This window comes from Neomonachus schauinslandi, chromosome 9 (assembly GCF_002201575.2).
Source record: "Neomonachus schauinslandi chromosome 9, ASM220157v2, whole genome shotgun sequence".
NCBI classification, from domain to species: domain Eukaryota; kingdom Metazoa; phylum Chordata; class Mammalia; order Carnivora; family Phocidae; genus Neomonachus; species Neomonachus schauinslandi.
In genome coordinates, this window is record NC_058411.1 from 24,008,434 (window position 1) to 24,029,176 (window position 20,743).

At 45.2% G+C, this 20,743-nt stretch overlaps 1 protein-coding gene across 1 annotated transcript in view; it reads right to left on the minus strand.

The window, feature by feature from the left end:
- ADCK1 (aarF domain containing kinase 1) overlaps nt 1-19,466 on the minus strand; it is a 115,878-nt gene extending 96,412 nt beyond the window's left edge. Inside the window, exons 1-3 of the mRNA XM_021679913.2 lie at nt 19,447-19,466; nt 9,468-9,613; nt 6,884-6,967 (exon numbers count right to left, since the gene is read on the minus strand). Of these exons, the coding sequence (XP_021535588.2) occupies nt 6,884-6,967; nt 9,468-9,602 (219 nt within the window). The 5' untranslated portion in view covers nt 9,603-9,613; nt 19,447-19,466. The remainder of the gene's footprint in view (nt 1-6,883; nt 6,968-9,467; nt 9,614-19,446) is intronic.
- Between the last annotated feature and the right edge of the window lie 1,277 nt (nt 19,467-20,743).

Genomic DNA, 20,743 nt, shown 5'->3' on the forward strand with positions numbered 1-20,743 from the left:
CCCAAACCCAGCCCAGCAGGACCACAGCCTTAGGGCTCACACCAGGGTGGATGGTCCCAGGGGAGAAGCAACCCAGCAGGGAAGATCTGGATGTCCAAGTCCAAGCCCAAGATGTGCCACAAAACTGCAGGGGGCTTGGGGTATCTGGGTGGCTCAGTTGGTTAAGTGCCCGACTCTCAGTCTCAGCTCAGGTCTTAATCTCAGGGTCATGAGTTCAAGCCCTGTGTTGGGCTCCACGCCAAGCATGGAGTCTACTTAAAAAAAAAAAAAAAATCCCATCACCCCTCTAGACCTCCAGTTCCATCTGTACATTAGAGGCCTGAGCTAGCGGGTGCTGCAGATATCTTTCTCAAGGTCAATGGCATAATTATAAAAAGAGTCATCACCCCACCTAAGCCCCTTACTCTACTCCTCTAACCAATACCCTTTTCCCCCCAAAACACTCTACCATATGCCATGGTTCTAAAGGTTGACAACAGATGACCTTCTCTCTAAATGGAGATCTCAGTAATGTTGAAATTGTTATCCCATACTCAAGCCCTAAGTAGCCCATGTCCCTAAACAAGGTCAGGTATAAACGTTAGCAGAATTTAATGGGCATGAGGGCGCCTGGGTGGCTCAGATGGTTAGGCGTCTGCCTTCGGCTCGGGTCATGATCCCTGGGTCCTGGGATTGAGTCCCGCATCGGGCTCCCTGCTAGGCGGGGAGCCTGCTTCTCCCTCTGCCTCTGCCTCTCTCTCTCTCTCTGACTTTCATGAATAAATAAATAAAACATTTAATAAAAAAAAAAGAATTTAATGGGCATGAAAGTTCTTACAGCAAAATTATAGCTGCTTCCCATCTGCAGGTGAACCTCCCATCTCTGTTTTATGGGAGCCCCATTAGAGGTGTAATTCTCCTTACCTCTCTCTTCCCTCTCACTCCCTGCGGGAGGAGGAGTCACCAATCAGACTGGTGAGTCCGAGAGAAGAAACAGATCGTGCTCAGCAACCCCCTTCCTCTCCCTTTTTGGGATCCGCACACCCCCATAAGACACTGGTGCTCCACTCCTTCTGGCCCTAAGAGGCAGGTCCCCTGTGAGAGGTTTGTCCTGTCCTGTCTGTGCCTGCATAGGTAAGTCTATCAAATTCAGGAGTGAAGTACAAGCCCACTGGCTCACAGACCCAAGACACATGCGTTTACCAGTAATAAAGCTGCTCTTCCTGGCAGACACCTGCATCTCCTTGGTTCTGCTTCTCAGACAAGGAGGAAAAAGTATTAATCATTACCTCTTCAAGCCCAAGTAGTAAGTACTAGTGTAACTAATATGATGCACACCCATATTGCTGACCTGACGCATCCAACACCACAGGAGTCCAGCGACCTACTCGGAAACAAGAAATTGGATTCGACTCAAAAGTTTCCCAGTCACAGCAGCAGCTGAGGTCCCCTCCTATATTTGGACTCTGATTAAGAAAGGAAAAGGCACCTGTGATCTGTCTCTCTCCCTCCCTAGACACACACATACTTTCTCTCTCTCTCTCTCATTCTCTATCTCTCACTTCTACTCATCATCTGATAGCGTAGAAGCTCAAAAACATATTCAGTGACTGATGACTTTAAGCATTCTCATTCACTGAAGGCTTAACAAAATTTTACCCAAGAACTTGCCATAACTCCCTACTACCTCTGGTATAAACCTTGGCCTCTCGTCCCTCTGTGACCTAGCTCTAATTCTCTTTGCCAGTATGCCCCTTTGCACACCCATATCCTAGTTTCCAGTAACACTGAACTAATCTGTCTCTTATAGACAATCCCCAAAATTTTACCCATCAACCTCAACAAAAATCACCTGTTCCCAGTGTTACATGTTTCAATCCTACCCACCTTTCCAAACCCAGCTCAAATACCTCCTTAACTCATTCAATCTCACCCAGATTGGGCCTCTTTCTCTGCTCCTATATGCCTCAAGGGTCTTGACCATTTTAGGGTATACTAGTTGAACAAGCAAGTAAATATATTGTAGATAATGAGAGGCAGGTTTCTCACTGTCAGAGAAATAAGTTATGCATAAGGAATGGGAGAGAGCTAAAATTCTGTGATGTTAGACTGGAATAGGAGATATCAGTATGAACTCATGGTTTTTTAATAGATAGGTGTGTGTATGCATGAGTATACACACATATATTTCCTAGCTCTGTCTTCTGGGAGGGCCTAGAAACAATGGCACTCCAGTAGCAATATGTACATCTAGCACCAACATCTTGGTTTCTAAATACCATCCTCCAATAAAAGGAACCAAGGCTTCTTGGAGAAGTGATTGATTCCAGGGGTAGGGCAAGGAAAATACAAGATGAGCCTGGGGATTAGAAAGTTAAGATAGTGGGGGTGCCTGGGTGGTGCAGTTGGTTGAGTGTCCAACTCTTAGTTTCAGTTCAGGTTGTGATCTCAGGGTTGTGAGATCCAGCCCCACATTGGGCTCCACGCTCAGCATGGAGTCTGCTTAGGATTCTCTCTCCCTCTCCCTCTGCCCCTCCTCCTGTGTGTGCACTCGCTCATTCACTCACACACGTTCTCTCTCTCTCTCTCCCCCTCTAAAGTGAATAAATAAATCTTTTTTAAAAAAAAGTTAAGATAGTGCTCAAAAAAGAATGAAGACATACAAAAGGACACAGGAATCAACCTGAAGGAGCTCCCAATGGCCAAAATTAGAATAATTTGAACAATAAAAATAATGATGGTTTTGGATTGTAACCCATAGAATAATATAAACATCCATGAGTTCATACCGATAAAAATAATTAAATAAACAACTGAAGGAGAAGGGACAATTCTTTCTCGCAGAAGAATTCCAATTAACAAATGCAGAAATAAGGAAAATAGAAAATCATTGACTTGTTCATTAAAAAGCTGCTCTTCCTGGCAGCTTTTTAAGGAGCCATTGAGGCAAACTTTGTGCCTCTGGATCTCCTCTCTGGCTGCATTAAATAATCCCCAGTGTTTAATTAAATAAAGCTGCTCATCTCTGTTCCTCCAAATTCAGCTGGGGCAAAGGCCACTTCCACCCCTTCACAGATAGGGGGGTACAGATGCTTGGTGGTAGACCAGGAGCCCGAAGGGCCAAAATGGCTACAATACTACTCAGCACCATGCAAACCTCTCCTCACCCTGTTTAGGCCTTGGGATTTCTCGATTTCCTTTCTTTCCTTGAATTACCAGACCTTCTATGAGGTATCAAAACCTTAACTACACCTCAAGATCCAGCATGCTTCTCTAAGAGTCCCCAGTGTATCAGGATTCATTTGATTGCAAGTAACAGAAAACTGATCTCAAATCATCTGGAGCAAAAGGAGAATTTCCTGGCACATATAACTGGAAAGTCCAGTGGTAACCTGGCTTCAGGCTCAGCAAGATCTAGGGACTCAAATGACACTTCTCTCTACAAAACTGACTCTGTTCACAGACAGGCTTCCCCTCACGGTGGCAAGAGGGCTGCCAACAGCTCTAAGTCAAAACCCTATACTCGCAGCTAATGCAGCAGAAAAGGCAGTGCTCTATGGGGGACACCCCCCAAAAGTCCTGGACCTGATGCTCACTGCCCAACACCGGCTCGGGTGCCCATCCCTGAATCAATCTCTAGGGCCACAGGAATGGACTCCACAGATAGCCTAAGTCATGTGCCCACTCTTGGAGCTGAGGGTGGGGTGAGCCTCACTCAAACCTCACGGTGAGTACATGAGATATGGGTGCCTCCCCAAAGGAAGTTTTAGATGTTACTCCCCAAAATGTGAATGGCTCTTGAGCTGAAAAATTAACATATGTCCACAATACCAGAACCCCTCAGTCAGAATCAACTCAGCCCTGCCTCCTGGACGTCTGTACCAGCCATGACTTCTTTCTGCCTTGTGCACAGGCTGGTCCACACCTGTCGCCTCCAGTTATAAGCATCCTGGACACGAGGAGCCTGGTTCTTCAAAGCACTGGGGCCTCACCCCACCCCCTCAGCTGCCCAGCAAAGTGCCACTGAGCCCCTAGAAAACACTCCTTCGCTTTGGTTCCCGCCTCCTCCGGATGGGGATGGAGCTGAGTCACTGAGATACCAGCTGGCCGAGCACCAACCTTGAAAGTACTTCTCTAAGTCACTGTCTCTTGCTCTAGCATACTCCGGGACCTGGGGACGCTGGCTTGACAGGTGAGATAATTATGTTTTACCCTTCACTCATTCCTTTATCAGTCACGAAGACAAGAACAGATAAGTGTTCCAACGGAAGAACATACTCCTGCCGTATTTACTCCTGCTCTTCAGTGCCAGCCAGCTCCCCTTCCCAGGCACAACTCCCAGGGACCAGCCTCCACGCCTGTTACCTGTGCCAGCTACTGCGTGCTACCCTCCTGTCAAATATCAGGCTGCACTTCCCTTCCTGCATCCCCCAAAGCCGTCAGCTTCGCCGGGGGCTGTGGCCCCACTGCCTTTCAGATGACTTACCCGTGAGGGCCACTGTGGGCACGTCACCCATCCCCTGTGTGCTCTGCAGGGAGCTTGCCCCCCATGGCCCGGCCTGCACCTCCGTGCAGAATGTCGCTCTGGTCGGCTCTAAGGCCCACAGCCCTGGTTAGATGGAGAAAGAGGGGCGGGGAACAGCAGGGGGTGGGCACCAAGTCTCAGAGCCCGGGGCTTTGAGATCTTCTGACACAAACTAACATTTCATTCATTCATTTGCTCAACAAACCTTTCTTCAGGACCGACTGTGTCCTGGGTACTCCCCTAGGTGCTGCACACACGGAGACAAGGGTCTGTCCTCAGGGAGCACCCTTCCTGGTAGACATCTGACTGGTTTTGTTTTTAAAGATTTTATTTATTTATTTGACAAAGAGAGAGTACAAGCAGGGGGAGTAGCAGGCAAGGGAGAGGGAGAATCAGGCCTCCCACTAAGTGCGGAGCCTGACATGGGGCTCCATCCCAAGACCCTGGGATCATGACCTGAGCTGAAGGCAGACACTTAACCAACTGAGCCACCCAGGCACCCCAACATCTGACTGACTTTTGATACCTGTTTCACATTTACACTTCACAACACACTGTCTCAGATCCTCAATATGTGGCAAAGCCAACTGTGGTCTACAGACAGGAAAATGGTAGCTCCAAAGGCTAAATGACCATCCCAAAGACAGAGCACAAATTCAGGTCTTCCACATACAAACCCTGCGCCCTTTCCAGGTCCCCTCCCAAGGAAGGAGCTAGCAGGGTGTAGCCTGAAACAGACATTAAGTCAATTCAGTCCTAGGCATCATCACTAGAGGTAGAAAATACAAAAAAGATGACCCAATCCCTGATCTAAAAGAATCTATAGGCTAAAGTGAGAGAAAGACATGTAACCAGTTATCATCTGTAAGGAATAAAGAAGACAGAGTGAATAAATTCAAATAGGAAGATATCTCTGGAAGGATACATAGAACATGATGATCACTTCCAGGCAGAAAAACTGGGTACCTGAGGAACAGGGAGAGGAGGATCATTTTGGATGTTCAAATGTTACATATTCTGAATTGCATGCCATGTGAATCTATTTCCCATTAAATGATGCTTTAAGGATGCAATCGGCCTAGTTCTACAGGGTAAATGATCTGCTTTCTTCAACAAGCAAATAGCTCAAAAAAAAGGATGGAAGGGAAATATTATAGATTTGAGAAGATTTTGGTTGATGTTTCCTAATGCAATATATGCACCTCGTTTGAACCCAGACTGTAATGCACCAACTTTAAAAAAACATTTTTGGGACCAGGGATATTTGAGTATAAACTAGCCATTAGAAGTTATTAAGGAAATACTGTTAATTTTGTTAGTTATGATTACGGTATTGAAGTTTTTTTAAGGTACTTATCTATTAGAGATACAGACTGAAGTATTTACAGATGAAATGATACAATGCCTGAGATTTGCTTTTAAATATTTGAGCAAAAATAAATGAATTAAAAGTGAATGAATGAATGAATGAATAAAGGGGTAAGTAGATGATACAAGACTGACAAAATGTTGATAATGTCTGTCGAACTGTCATCCAGTTCCATAAGGGTTCATTATACCATTCTCTCTTATAATGGTTGAAATTTCTATAATGAGAAGTTTAAATAAAAATTTTAAAATTAATTACCCCATCCACCAAGAATGAGTGAGAAGGAAAGCATCATGGAGGAGAGGTATTTGAGCTGAGGCCAGAAGGATGACTAGAAATTTTCTAAGGGGCCAAGGGCATTCCAGGCTGAGCAAAGACATACAGATCTATCACAAACCTCTCTCTGGAGGAAACAAAAGTATCTACACTTGACCCCAAACTCAACTTACAACCAAAAAAAAAAAAAAACCACCCTCTTGCTTGATGCCCCAACTCATCTAGTTGTAGCATCAAAATCAACTGACCTATCGCAAGTAAGGAAAGAGGGTGTGAGGTTGAAGCTCCACTCAGCAGCCTAGCAAGAAGCCCCAGTATAGCCTTGAGAGGACAGGAAAGCAATTAACCTCTTTCCATTGGGTTTTGCCTGACAAAGCACTTCGGAAGCCAACTGAGTTATCTCAGGAACAGAGCCTTCATCCCTCCTGAGTCATCCCAGACATCTTGTGCTCCCCCAGAAACACACACCAGCCTCCCCGACAGTGCCTTGTAGGTTAATAACCTCAGTACCATGGGATCCAGCTTGACGTTGGCCCGGCAGCCTAGCCCATCAGCACAAAAACACCTCCAATGAGGAGAAGGCCCTCCCCTCCTTGCTCCCAAGCCCCCAGCCTCAATCCCCACACAGCCCCCTGCCCACCTCCAGCTGCATGCAGGAAGCTTGCTGGCTTTGCAGCTACTTCAGGACTTACCTAGTCCTGGCCTGGCTCAGATGGGCCCCCTGGGCTCCTTACCTTGGATCGAAGCTGCAAGTACTCCTCTGAACCATAGGGGACACTCCTCAGGGACGTGAGATAGTCATAACTGATGACAGCTGTCTGTGAACCAAGAAAAAGAAAGGCCCAGCACCTGGGCATCAAATATTGCTCCTCGGCCCCCGCCCTGCAGCTGCAGGCCCCTGACACAGGCCGTATGTCTAGAGAAGTAGACAACACCTCCCCTAAGATGCTCTGTCCCCCAGATCTTAGCCTGGCTAACTTCTTCCTGTCAATCAGGGCTCTGCACAAAGGCCACCTTTGCAGAGAGCCCCAATCTAAGGTTGCCCCACCCACCAGCAACTCTCAATTATTTATCATAACAACATTATCATACCCAAAATTCCCTTGCTCACTTGTTTCCTTGTATGTGGACTATCTTCTCTTTGCTAGAATTTCAGCTCTGTATACACAGAGGCCTGTCCTTCCTGTTCATCACTGTACGCCCAGCACCTTTTTACTATGCCAGGCACATAGGTAAATGCTCAGTAAAGACTAGTTGAATGAATGCTGTTGGATAAACTTATTATCATAAATAAACATCATTTTATATTTATGTTGCTCGGATAGCCTGAGTTTTGATTCTGGGTCCCTTGCCCAAAAGTCCAGGAGAAGTCCCCATATCCTTGGTGAATCAGAAAATTACAGACTTCCAGATATCTCAGACATGGAGGAAGCTGGAGGATTACCCAGGCCAAACCTTCCTTTTTAGAACTGAGCCACTGAAGCCGCTAGAAGCTAAGGGGCTTCCAAGGCTGATTCCCAGAGAAGTCCATTCCTTTGCCTACACCCCCAAAGCTTTACTCCATTCGACATAAATGTGTTAAACACCAACCACAAACAAGAGCTGGTCACTGAATAATGCACAAGGCCGATTAAGACCAGAGCCCTGACCTTTAAAGAAGGCACAGCCTAGTGACTGGTTTATAAAGCACTGGTAAATACCTTCCTCCCTCACCTCCAGCTACAGATGGCCCTTGAACAACATGGATTTGAACTGTGCAGGTCCACTTACACATGGGTTTGGTTTTCTTTTTGTTTTTTGTACAGTACTGTAAATGTATTTTCTCTTCCTTATCATTTTCTTTTTTTATTTTTTTTTTAATTTATTTGACAGAGAGAAAGAGCACAAGCAGGCAGAGTACCAGGGAGAAGGAGAGGGAGAAACAGGCTCCCCGATGTGGGGCTCAATCCCAGGACCCTGGGATCATGACCTGAGCTGAAGGCAGATGCTTAACAAACTGAGCCACCCAGGCGCCCCCCTTATGATTTTCTTAATAACATTTTCTTTTCTCTGGCTTACTTTATTGTAAGAATACAGTATATGAGACATATGACATACAAACAATGTATTAATCAACTGTTCACGTTATCTGTAAGGCTTCTGGTCAACAGTAGGCTATTAGTCGTGAAGGTTTTGGGGAGTCCAAAGTTGACTGCATGGATGTTGGCACCCTAACCCCCTTGTAGTTCAAGAGTCAACTGTATTCAAATCCCTAAGGTTCCATCAAAGCCTGCTTCCCCAAGGCCACTCATCCTGACTCCTAGCCTACAGGTCTCACTCCTGTATCTGAGGTCCCCTAGCAGTGGTCACCTGAGTCACACATCTTGACCCAATCTGTGGCTTTAGATTGATTGTTTTTTGACCCATTCATGTGAGCACTCCTCAATCATAAGCTCCTTCAAAGCTGGGTCGAGGTGGGACAGCTCATTTCTACCTCTCAAAGCATGTAAGACACTGCTGGGCCCCTAAAAGGTCCTGGGTAAACGCTCGGCAATCATTTTATATCCCATGGCCTATTTATCTATTTGTCCATCTAGGTTCTATGACTAGCTCGGGAGAAGACTTCACAACACTGAGTATTAAGGAAACAATCAGACAACAACCCAAACAGACCGTGCATCAGAGTCTATCCACACCAAGGGAAAGAAAGGACAGGCTCATCCTGCAGCAGCCAAAGGAGGAAAGAGAGCATTGAGGCACGTGGCAATCTACCCACCAATCAGGCAGTTATATGTGCGTGTCCGGGAGCGTTGCTCTCAGCAGCATGAAGAGGACACGATCACACAGGAAGGATGCTCCCAGGCCACAGGAGAAAACCTCTAATGGTGAAATATTTAACTCAGATCCTCTGTTAGTTTGGTGGTTGCAGGGGATCCTCAAAAATCCCCCCAGGCCCTGCTGCTCTGAGTACGAGCCCTGCCTCAGGAACCATGCACACTAGCTCACAGGAGAGAAACCAGGTTTCCTGAGAGAATTTCATCAAAGCTGCAGAGTCCTTCCATAGGCATTGGCTGAGGAGTACCGGCCCAGGTCTGTCGCTAAAATACGATACAGAATCTAAAATGTAAAGGCTTCACAACAGAGACCGTGTGCAAGCCCGTCCTGCTGGAGTTCAGTAGGACCGAGGTGGGCCATACGGAAATAGAGACACAGGAGGGCGCCCGGCAAAGCTTTGCACACGTAAGGGTGTTACACGTGTATCTCCACATCTGCGACACGTATAAACGCCTGCAGGTAATACTGCAGTCCATCTGCCACCTGGCGATGAGGAAAACCTACCGTGGCAACGGCTCTGCCCACCCTGACAGCGCCGAAGTCACTGGGATCCAAGTACTTGTTACTGTAGAGGTAGAAGCCTGAGGCAGCCAGAGCCGCGCTGGTCCATGAAGCAAGCATTAGAGCCCTTCTGGCCATGTTCCCAGACCCTGCAGAAGAAAAGGAGACAATAAGGAATAGTTGAGTTCCGTAGTTAGTCGGACCAGGACCCAAATTCAGGCTCTGCCACTTAAATAGATTATATGACCTTGGGTCATTTTCCTACTGCAAAAGTTGTTGGAATAAAATGAGATCGTGGATATAAAATGCTTAGCGGAGTACCTGGCACAAGTCAACTCTCAGAGTCATTATTCCTTGCACAGTGCCAGGTACCATTCAAGCCACTGGGGGGAGAGGGGACAAAGCAAAGTCCTTGCCCACGCGGTGCATACGCTCTAGATGGGATGACAGATCCGCATCACACAGACATATTAGAATAGCAGCTGGTGGGGTACCTGGGTGGCTCAGTCATTAAGCGTCTGCCTTCGGCTCAGGTCATGATCCCAGGGTCCTGGGATCGGGCCCCGCATCGGGCTCCCTGCTCAGCGGGGAAGCCTGCTTCTCCGTCTCCCACTCCCCCTGCTTGTGTTCCCTCTCTTGCTGTGTCTCTCTCTGTCAAATAAATAAATAAAATCTTTAAAAAAAAAAAAAGAATAGCAGCTGGTATTAAGTGCAGAGAAGAAAATCAAAGAGGGTAAGAGGAAGGATGATACACATGCAACAAAGATGCTCTTTTAGATAGGAAAAGTGGCAGAGCATGCTAATCCTCGTTACTTGTAACTATTACTTTACCACCATGCACACATAGGTGTCATTAGCCCTCCGGGCCCAGGTCAGAAGTGCTCAGGCCAAAAACGGCAGCTGGTCAGAATCATCCAGATAAGCTTTCCACGTCTGGCTGATTTCCAGAATATTTATTTCAGTTAGAGTAAACTGCCCCTTGTCTAGATCATTGGCTCCCTGAGGGCCCACACCATGACTGTTATTACGCTGTCCACCCACAGTCCGGCAGGGTACTTTGCGATTAGGGATTCAATGGCCCCCTGCTAATCTGTTTAGCCAGATCCACTCCCAGTCAGTGGGATCAAGTGGGCTCAAGGCTCCCTGATGCCCTTCCCCACCCTACTTCTAGTAGCTCAATCCACCAGGTGGACTGTTGGAGCTTTTGGGGGCCACTGTACCCAATAGGCTGTTTCCCCTTCAGTTTCTGGGAACTCCATATCAGACCAAAATCCTTGACCACAGCTGCAGGAAGCAGAGGAAAAGTCCCATCCAGGAGAAGTGAATCACCAAGCCACCCACACGTGCAAACCCTGTAGAGACGCAGCAGGAAGATTCAGGTCATCCCTGTTTGCTTCTGCTCTGGACTCAGTCTGTGACCATCCCTTCCCTGCTCTGTGCCTCTGTTTCCCCTATGTAGGAAACTATTGCTACACAGCCTTGTCTTCTTTTTCTTTAAAATCTATCTGGACTCGTGCCTCACAGTATAGCCACAGATTTTTTTTAAGTATTCACAGGTACATCTTTTTTCCATTCTTCTACTTTGAGCTTAAATTTTATACTATTTCTCTAAACAACATATACTTGATTTTTTTTTAAAGATTTTGTTTATTTATTTGACAGATATATATCGAGAGAGGGAACACAAGCAGAGGGAGTGGGAGAGGGAGAAGCAGGCTCCCCGCTGAGCAGGGAGCCCGATGCAGGGCTCGATCACAGGACCCTGGGATCATGACCTGAGCCGAAGGCAGACGCTTAATGACTGAGCCACCCAGGCGCCCCATATACTTGATTTTTTTTGTTTGCATTTAATATAACTTATGCATTTAGATTTAATTTTATTATCTTCTTCCATTTCAAAAATGCAGATTTCTTATACCACATTAACAAAATGAAGGATAAAAATCACATAATCATCTCAAAAAATGTAGAAAAGGCATTTGACAAAATTCCATACCCATTTATGATTGAAAACTCTCAACAAAGTAGGTATAGGGGAACATACCTCAACATAATAAAGACCATATATGACAAGCCCACAGCTAACAGCATACTCACTGGTGAAAGGTTTCCTCTAACATCAGGAATAGGACAAGGATGTCTACTCTCACCTCTTTTATTGAACATAGTACTGGAAGCCCTAGCCAGAGCAATAGGCAAGAAAAAGAAATAAAAGCCACCCAAATTGGGAAGGAAAAAGTAAAACTATCACTATTTGCAGATGACATTTATATACAGAAAGCCCTGAACAATCCACCAAAAAAACTGTTAGAATAAACAAATTCAGTAAAGTTGCAGGATACAAAATCAGCATACAAAAATCTGTTATGTTTCTATACATTAATAATGAATAATCAGAAGGAGAAATTAAGAAAACAATCCCATTTATAATTGCATCGAAAATAAAATACCTAAGAATAAATTTAACCAAGGAGGTGAAAGACCTGTACACTGAAAATTATGAGACATTAATGAAAAAATTAAAGACACTAATAAACAGAAAGATATTCTGTGTTCACAGATTGGAAGAATATTGTTAAAATTTCCATATTACCCAAAGCAGTCTACAGATTCAATGGAATCCCTATCAAAATTCCAATGGCATTTTTCACAGAAATAGAACAAACTACCCCAAAATTTGTATGTAACCACAAAAGACCCAGAATAGTCAAAGCAATCTTGAGGAAGAAGAACAAAGCTGCAAGTATCATGGTCTCTGATTATATTACTATATTACAAAACTGTAGTAATCAAAACAGTAAGGCAGTGGCATAAAAACAGACACATACATCAATGAAACCCAACAGAGTCCAGAAATAAACCCATGCACATATGGGCAATTAATTTACAACAAAGAGGCCAAGAATATACAATGGGGAAAGAACAGTCTTTTCAATAAATGGTGTTGGCAAAACCAGATGACTACATGCAAGAGAATGAAACTAGACCCTTATATCATACACAAAAACTAACTCAAAATGGGTTAAAGACTTGAACATAAGATTTGAAAACATAAAACTCCTAGAAGAAAACATAGGCAGTAATCTCCTTGACATAGGTCTCGGCAATGACTTTTTGAATATGACACCAACAGTGAAAGCAACAAAAGCAAAAATAAACAAATGGGACTACGTTAAACTAAAAAGTTCCCACAGAGCAAAGGAAACCATCAATAAAATGAAAAGGCAAACTACTAGATGGGAAAAAATATTTCTAAATCATACATCTGATAAGGGGTTAGTATCCAAGATATATAAAGAACTCATACAACACAATAGTTTTAAAAATATATATTAAAATATGGGCAGAAGATCTGAATAAACATTTTCCAGGAAAGGCATATAAATGGGCAACAGGAACACCAAAAGATGCTCAACATCAGTAATCATCAGGGAAATGCAAATTTCAACTATAATGACATATCACTTCACACCTGCTAGAATGGCTCGTATCAAAAAGACAAGAAATAACCAGTGTTGGCAAGGATATGAAAAAAAGGGAAGCCTTGTGAACTGTTGACAGGAATGTAAATTGGTGCAGCCACTCAGGAAAACAGTATGGAGGGTCCTCAAAAACTTAAAAATAGGACTACCATATGATCCAACAATTCCACTTCTGGGTATTTATCCAAAGAAAACAAAAACACTAACTCAAAAAGATATATGCATTCACATGTTCACTGCAACATTATTTACAATAACCAAGATATGGAAACAACCTAAATGTCCATCAATGGATGAATGGATAAAGAAAATGTGATACATAGGTGAATATAATGGAATACAATTCAGCCATAAAAAAGAGTGAAATCTTGCCATTTGTGACACCATGGATTGGACCTGGAGGGTATTATGCTGAATGAAGTAAGTCAGAGAGAGAAAGACAAATACCATATGATCGCACTTGTATGTGGAACCTAAAAAACAAACAAAAACAAAAAACAAACTCACAGATACAAAGAACAGATTGGTGGGGGTGGGCAAAATGGGTGAAGGGGACCAACAGGTACAAACTTCTAGTTATAAAATAAATAAGTCATGGAGAAGTAATGTATGGCATGGATTATAATTAATAATATTTTATTAAATATTTGAAATTAACTAAAAGTAAATCCTAAAAGTTCTCATCACAAGAAAAAAAATTTGTAACTATGTGTGGTGAGGGAGATTAGACTTACTGTAGTTACATTTAACAATGTATACAGAAATTGAGCCACTACATTGTATTCCTGAAACTAATATATGTCAATATACCTCCATTTAATTTTTTTTAAAAAAACACACAAAAATTGTAGATTCTGAGGTCTACCTGTTGGCCCACTGAATTACCAACTTGGGGGGTGGGACCCAGGAACCTGCATTCTAATAACATAATGGGTGATTTTTATGCAAGCTAACGTTTGAGAACCATTCTTCTAAATATTTACTTTTTACTAAAGAGGCTGCATGTGTTCAAATCCATCAGTGAAACCATGCCCAAAAAACAAGCCTTCCAGTTTTATCATACCTACTCCCAACCCCAGGTATCTGTGATTACCCCTCAAGAGTGACTGCAAACAATTATTTTTAAAGAAATAATGTAAGAAACTCATTTGTTCCCCTAAACACAAATGCTCTGGCCCAGCTCCTGGGTTTAGTTCCTAACTCTGCAAGAAAGGGGTTTGTAAATAAAAAGAAATTAAAATCCTGCTTTGTAGAATGGACTTTATATTCTTTTTTTTAGTATTCTCTTTATTTATGAAAACCTCCCTATCCCCACATCATTCTGCCAGCTTTTTTTTTTTTCTGCCAACATTTTAATAAGCCAAGAGTTCCTTCCAGACAAAAGACATGGTGGTTGAGAACATACACTCCAGCAGGCCTGGGTTTGAGCCCCTCTACTCACTTACCAACTGGGTAAGCAGGCAAATTACTAACTCTCTCTGACTCTTATGACCTTGTCTATAAAATGGGGATGATGACAGCAGTGTCTACTAGATGGGGTGGTGAGGGATGAGGAAATCATGCAAAATGTATGGCTAGGTGCCACCTACACAGTAAGAACACAGTAGCAACTGCTATTACCACCACCACTCATCTCTTATTATTATAATTATTATTATGACTGCTATTAATTATTTCCTCTCCCAATGCCATGCTTTGGTAAAGGACCTTATTTCCTCCCTTGCCTGTCAACTTCTGAAGGACTTCTGCAGGCCTCACTTCTAACATCCTGGCAGGCCCCCACCTAACCCTATCTTTTCACTTTGCTCTCTATACCCTCAGCCATAGTGTTTTCTATCAAAAAGGGCAGCATGCTCGGTTCACCTTCCACCTTGTCCCACCAAGACAGAGGGTTCCCAACTGGACCTGGAAGCAGGCCTTACGTTGGGCTGGGTGCCCTCAGCTCCTTATACATCTTCCTTCTTCAAGATCATCAGTGCAGGGGCGCCTGGGTGGCTCAGTCGTTAAGCGTCTGCCTTCGGCTCAGGTCATGATCCCAGGGTCCTGGGATCGAGCCCCACATCGGGCTCCCTCCTCGGCAGGAAGCCTGCTTCTCCTTCTCCCACTCCCCCTGCTTGTGTTCCCTCTCTCGCTGTATCTCTCTCTGTCAAATAAATAAATAAAATCTTAAAAAAAAAAAAAATCATCGGTGCAAGAAAGTCCATGAGAGGTGATCCAGGGACCTTCCCTGTGGGGCCTTCAGAGAAGCCCACATTAATAAGGTTATATGGAGCCACTGGTGGCCAGGAACTCAGCCTCTGGAGCCAGGAAGAATCCTGCTCTAATGCTCACCAGCTGTGTGACCTTGAGCAAGTCACAACCTCTTGGAGCCTCCCATGTAATTACCTACAAAAGGGAGTTCTTGACAGTACCTCAGTCCTAGGGTCACTGTATTAAATGAGATGCTGCTTTAACATAATGCCTAACATATTCAGCAAATAAGACCTCTTTTCCTTACTGTTATTTTAAACTTCATTTCTTCTTCCCAGAAACACTGACGAGCTGATATAGAAGAACTCTTAGCACCTGGGAGACCAGGATTTGGCAAAACCTTGTACAATTAATAAAGCAGGGGAGGAAGGCCATCCTGTCTTGCCTGAACTGCCCAGCCGTTCCCCATTCCAAACCCATTTCCCCACATCCCATCCGACTTTGACTCTCCACCCAGGTCATTATCACCCCAACCTTCACGTGCACACATATTATCCCACATCCCCTCCACTGACGAAAATGTCCAAATTCTCTAGCAAGGCATTCAAGACCCACCCTACTCATCCCAACCCAAACTTGCCAGCTTCATCTCCCAAATACCTCTCCACACTCAACCCCCCCACCCCATCCCTCTCTGAAGCCTTCTGTGAGCCAACCACTTAGAATGAGTTGCTCCTTCCTATCTGGTCTTATTATACACTGCTTTTTTCTCTAAGGATCTGGTCCTGTATCTGCCTCTTCTACTACATGCAAAGGGCAGAATTTGTTAACATATTACATAACTAATTAATAAGTCTGCTAACAAATACATGATTGAATGAGTAAAAGAGTGAATTTTCCCCCCATCTATTCTCAACATGGAAACTTCAGCCCAATTATGTATTTCCCTGCTCTCAACTCTCTAATGGCTCCCACCTCACTCAGATGAAGACCCAAGGCATTGGCCTATATAGGGCAGGCCTAGACAATATATAAAGTGATGGGTGTGGCCAGAAGTGGCCCAGTGGCTATGGTTTGCCAAACCCGCCTTAGCATAGTAGGAGCCCCAAAAGCGTTTACTGAATGAATCAAGGGAGAAACGGTACCCCATGAGGCCTGCGCTGAATCAGTAACAACACAGGTCCCCAGGTAAGAATCACCCCAGGACTGTCAATTGGATGCCATCCTCCCCCAGGCACCCCCAGCACCACCTCCCAGCTCTTGCCTCTTTTAAATCCCATCTTCCTCATGCACCGTCCTCCAGGCCTGTCCCTGTGGGCAAGGAGGCCACCCCTAGTCTTGAGATCACTTCCCCTGGGAGGGGAAGCCTCAGCCAAGCGGACACAATTCCCAAGACCCGGTTTTCATGCAAATGTCCTCAGTAATAAAAAAGGTGGAAATTGAAAAACATAAAATAGATGATATAGGAGCCAAAGTATGTCTAAATAGATTGGAGCTGGGGTTTTCCATAAGGTGTCAGTGAGTCTTTAACATGCAAATGAGTCGCTTCCCTCGGGGTATTTTAAAAGACCCTGTCAGCCGTGAAATATGTCTGTCGATGAAAAACACCTTTCATTATTAAACCCTTTGCTAATGAATCACCTGCCCTGTTCTGTTTACTTGTCTGACTTTCACCTGAGTTACCTCTCACAGAAGCACACACACTTTTGGGGAGGGGAAGGGAGCTTGAGGACACCAAGACCCTAAAACCTAAACGTCAGATAACAATATTAGCAACAACTAACCTTTACAAAGCCTTTGCACTCATTATCTCCTTAGAATCTCCACACAACCCAGGAAGATGAGACAGATATTATTATCATCCGCAGGCATATATAAGAAAAGGAAGGAGCAGAGGGGGTGAGAGATTCTTCCCAGGTGACTCAGCTAGTAAATGGCAGCATTAGAGCTTGAGCCTGTCTATGGCACATGACCTCCTTCACGGACTCGCAGAGCGGACTTGTTCACCAGTGTTCTTACCACTGGTCACGGGTAACCGTGTCAGTCACTGTGCACAGCGACTTTGATTTCTGACCCTCTATCAGGCCCAAACAATGGCGGCATGTAGAAGACACTGCCTAGAGCCCTGGAAATCAACATGGCAGAGTATCAACCAAAGCACCTCACCAGAAACAACCCATTCTAGTCTAGGAAACATTTAGGAGGGCTGTGTTATTGTCAGATCCATGAGAAGAATGGAATCCATCTTGCTGGACCATAAGGGAACACCCCAGCGGGTGATGAAATGAGGCGAAATGCAAGTGTGGAAAGTCCTACAAATGGGTAGTTGATGGTCAAATGAAACGTCCATCCCCTGGACACAACTAAATGGGGAACCAAGCACTTACTGTTTGTGGTGGGCCAATAAGTGGCTATGCCTATCAGTTACCACCCATCCGCAGACCCCTCCCCATGCCACATCCCAGGACAAGATGCATGGAATCACCTTTCCCTGCTTGGTGCACAGGTGAGAATGGCCAGAGGAAAGGCAATTTGGGCTCTAATTCCATCAATCCCATAAGTGTCCACAGCCTCCTCCCATTTCCTAAATAGGCTATTAGAGAAATTGAGCATTATTTCTTCTGGTCTGCTCCGCTCCTAAGACTGGAAAAGACCCAATAAGAGTGATCAGGTTTTCAGGGAAACCTGAAAATGTTTTGTGATGTGGTTAAAAAGCAAACAAGGTAGTTGATACCATCGTGTCTCAAGTCTGGAAAGATGCAGAGTCAATGCCCAGGGACCATATAGTTGGCCTGATCAGGTTTCTAACCTGCACTACCACCAATGATGCTGTCCAAATGTAATCAAACTCCCTTTCCTAGGGTTCGACGCCCAGGAGGCGGCTGAATCAATATTGATTAAATAAAGGAATCCCTGGCTGATGCCAAGGTCCCAGAGCAGACAGAGAAAATAAATCTCACCCAGGCAAGGAATAGAAATTCTCCATTCACTTCATCCTGGGAAAGTGGGGACTCAGGGCAAACAGTGGAAAACCAAACACAAAGAGCACGTGGCAGGTAAGAGATGGGTCACTGGAATCCCTGACACAAAAATCTAAACCCAGGAAATTTAGTGAGTGAGTTGGGGGCCAGGGGATTGAGCAGGGAGTGGGGGAATGGATGCCAGAACCAAGCACTATTTTTATCTTATAGGTCCCCTGTCTGACAAGAAAATGTATATATCAGGAAGGAATAAAATGCAAGCTCTCCCAGCAGAGGTCAAATCTTACATCTGTGAGGGCTGTTGAGAAAGAGACAAGTGTACACAGTAATATGCACATGTTTACCATCACTACAAAAAGTTAAACTGGCAAACAAGAACACAAAGGCCCATAACCCGGTGTGAAAAAAGAGCTGGTGCTGTAAGTTCACAGGACTTTTTTCCTATAAAGCAATAGTACTCAAAATATGTTCCGGACAGCATTTCTCTCTCTCCCAGGAGCATGTTAGAAATGCAAATTCTTGCTCCCCACCCCAGAGCTGGTGAATCATAAACTTTGAGGATGGGGTCCAGCATTCCGTATGCTAACAAGCCCTCCAGGTGATTCTAATGCAGTTTGAGAAGCTGTGCAATAAGAAAACGCTTAAAGAAAAAGGCACAGATAAGTCTAATTCACTTTCAACTCGGCAAATATCTCTTGAGCACACACTAAGTGCCAATTATCATGGACGGGATCAATAAATACTTGAATTGCTTGACTTCCTACCTAGTGGGAAGTAAACGCCACTTAACCTGGGGACAGAGCTGTGCTGTCTCCCATAGGTTGCTCTCCATACACAGCTGTCATCTGCACGTTTTTAGGGAGAACTGGAAGTGCAGGGCCCGGCAAGGTGGGGGAGATCCGGAGCGCTCTTGCGGCACGCCGCGAGTCCAGGCGGAGCGTAGGGGTTTCGTCTGCGCCCCCTGCTCTCGTCCAGACCACGCCCAGCCCCCCGCGGCGCGCGCCTCGGGGCCCGTAGACCGCCTAAGGAGAAGTCGCCTGGGTGAGCCACCTGATGCCCCCTGGTCCAGCTCCAGCCCTTCCTACGCGCGAGACCGCGCCACCCGAGCAGCCAGTCCGCGCTTCCGCCCACTGCTGAGCCGGGCTGGAGAGTCTCCGCAGAGGGGGCGGGGCCCTGCGGGTCACGTGGCCACGCACCGGCCCCGGTGACAAGGTCACAGGCCGGGGGTTCCCTCCCCACGGCCTGAGCGGAGGCAGGCGCCCGGCGCGTCTACACCGCCTCCCCCGCGCTCCACGCGCGGTGCGGCCCCGGCGCGCCTGCCCTACTCACCCCAAGGGACGCAGGGACGTGGCGCCAGGTTCCACACCGCACGCGGATGACGGGGTTCACAGGGACTTTGCTTTCCGCCACCCACTGATTGCGCCTAATGAAGCGGAGGCGCCGCGCGGCCTGGCGGGACTTGTAGTCCGTGGTTCCCTAAGCCGCGGGCACCAGAGCCGCGGAACCCGCGCTCCCCCTGGACCTCTCCATCCGAGTCAGAGAGGTCAAGACACCTTACCTGTCAGATAGCCTTGTTTCTTTGCCCGGCTGCGGACAGAGTCCTCCTGAAATTTGTTTTCAATAGTCTTTCCGAAGGAGGCATGGATTCGTGTTCAGTGGAGGATGAAGTTGTCGGTTTGTGTATTTTAAATAAGGTATTAGAACAAGTAAGCGAGAAATACATTTACTGACAGTTGCCGAATGGTGAGAATGTGCTGATTAATCTTAGTTATCTCTGGCCCCCATTCGTTCATTCATTGATCTGTTTCACATGTTTATAAGATGTACTTTAGAGACATTCATCAGACGTTCACTCATTTCACAAATATCTCTTGAGGTACTTCTTGAGGGAACAGAGTTGGGAGAAATTCATCTATCAATTCAATACAATTGCAATCAAATTTCCAACAGGATTTTTTCTGGACTGTCACAAGCTAATCTAAAATTTATATGCAAAGGGCGCCTGGGTGGCTCAGTCGTTAAGCGTCTGCCTTTGGCTCAGGTCATGATCCCAGGTTCCTGGGATCAAGTCTCACATCGGGCTCCCTGCTCGGTAGGAAGCCTGCTTCTCCCTCTCCCACTCTCCCTGCTTGTGTTCCCTCTCTCACTGTCTCTCTCTCTGTTAAATAATAAATAAAATCTTTAAAAGATAAAATAAAATAAAATAAAATTTATATGCAAAAACAAAATGTAAAGCATTGCCAAAACACTCCTGAAGGGAGTAACTAACGTGTTTCGAAGACTTGGCCTTTCGTACATCAATATTTATTATAATGCTGTAAGACTTAAGGCCATTTGGTATTAGTATAAGGATAGGCAGAAGGGGGGAAAGAAATCAGCTTAGAGAACCCAGAAACAGATCCAGGCATATGTGGGATCTTGATATATGACTGAGCTGGCATTATAGATCAATGGGGAAAGACACATCATTCAGTATATGAGCTGCAGCAACTAGTTATCTGTTGGATCCCTCATTCACCCCCCAGACAAAAACTAATTCCAGGTAGATTAAAGACTTTCAAGGGAAAAAACAAAATCAGAAATTTTAAAAGAAAATAAAGGAAAACATCCTGTGATCTCAGGGTAA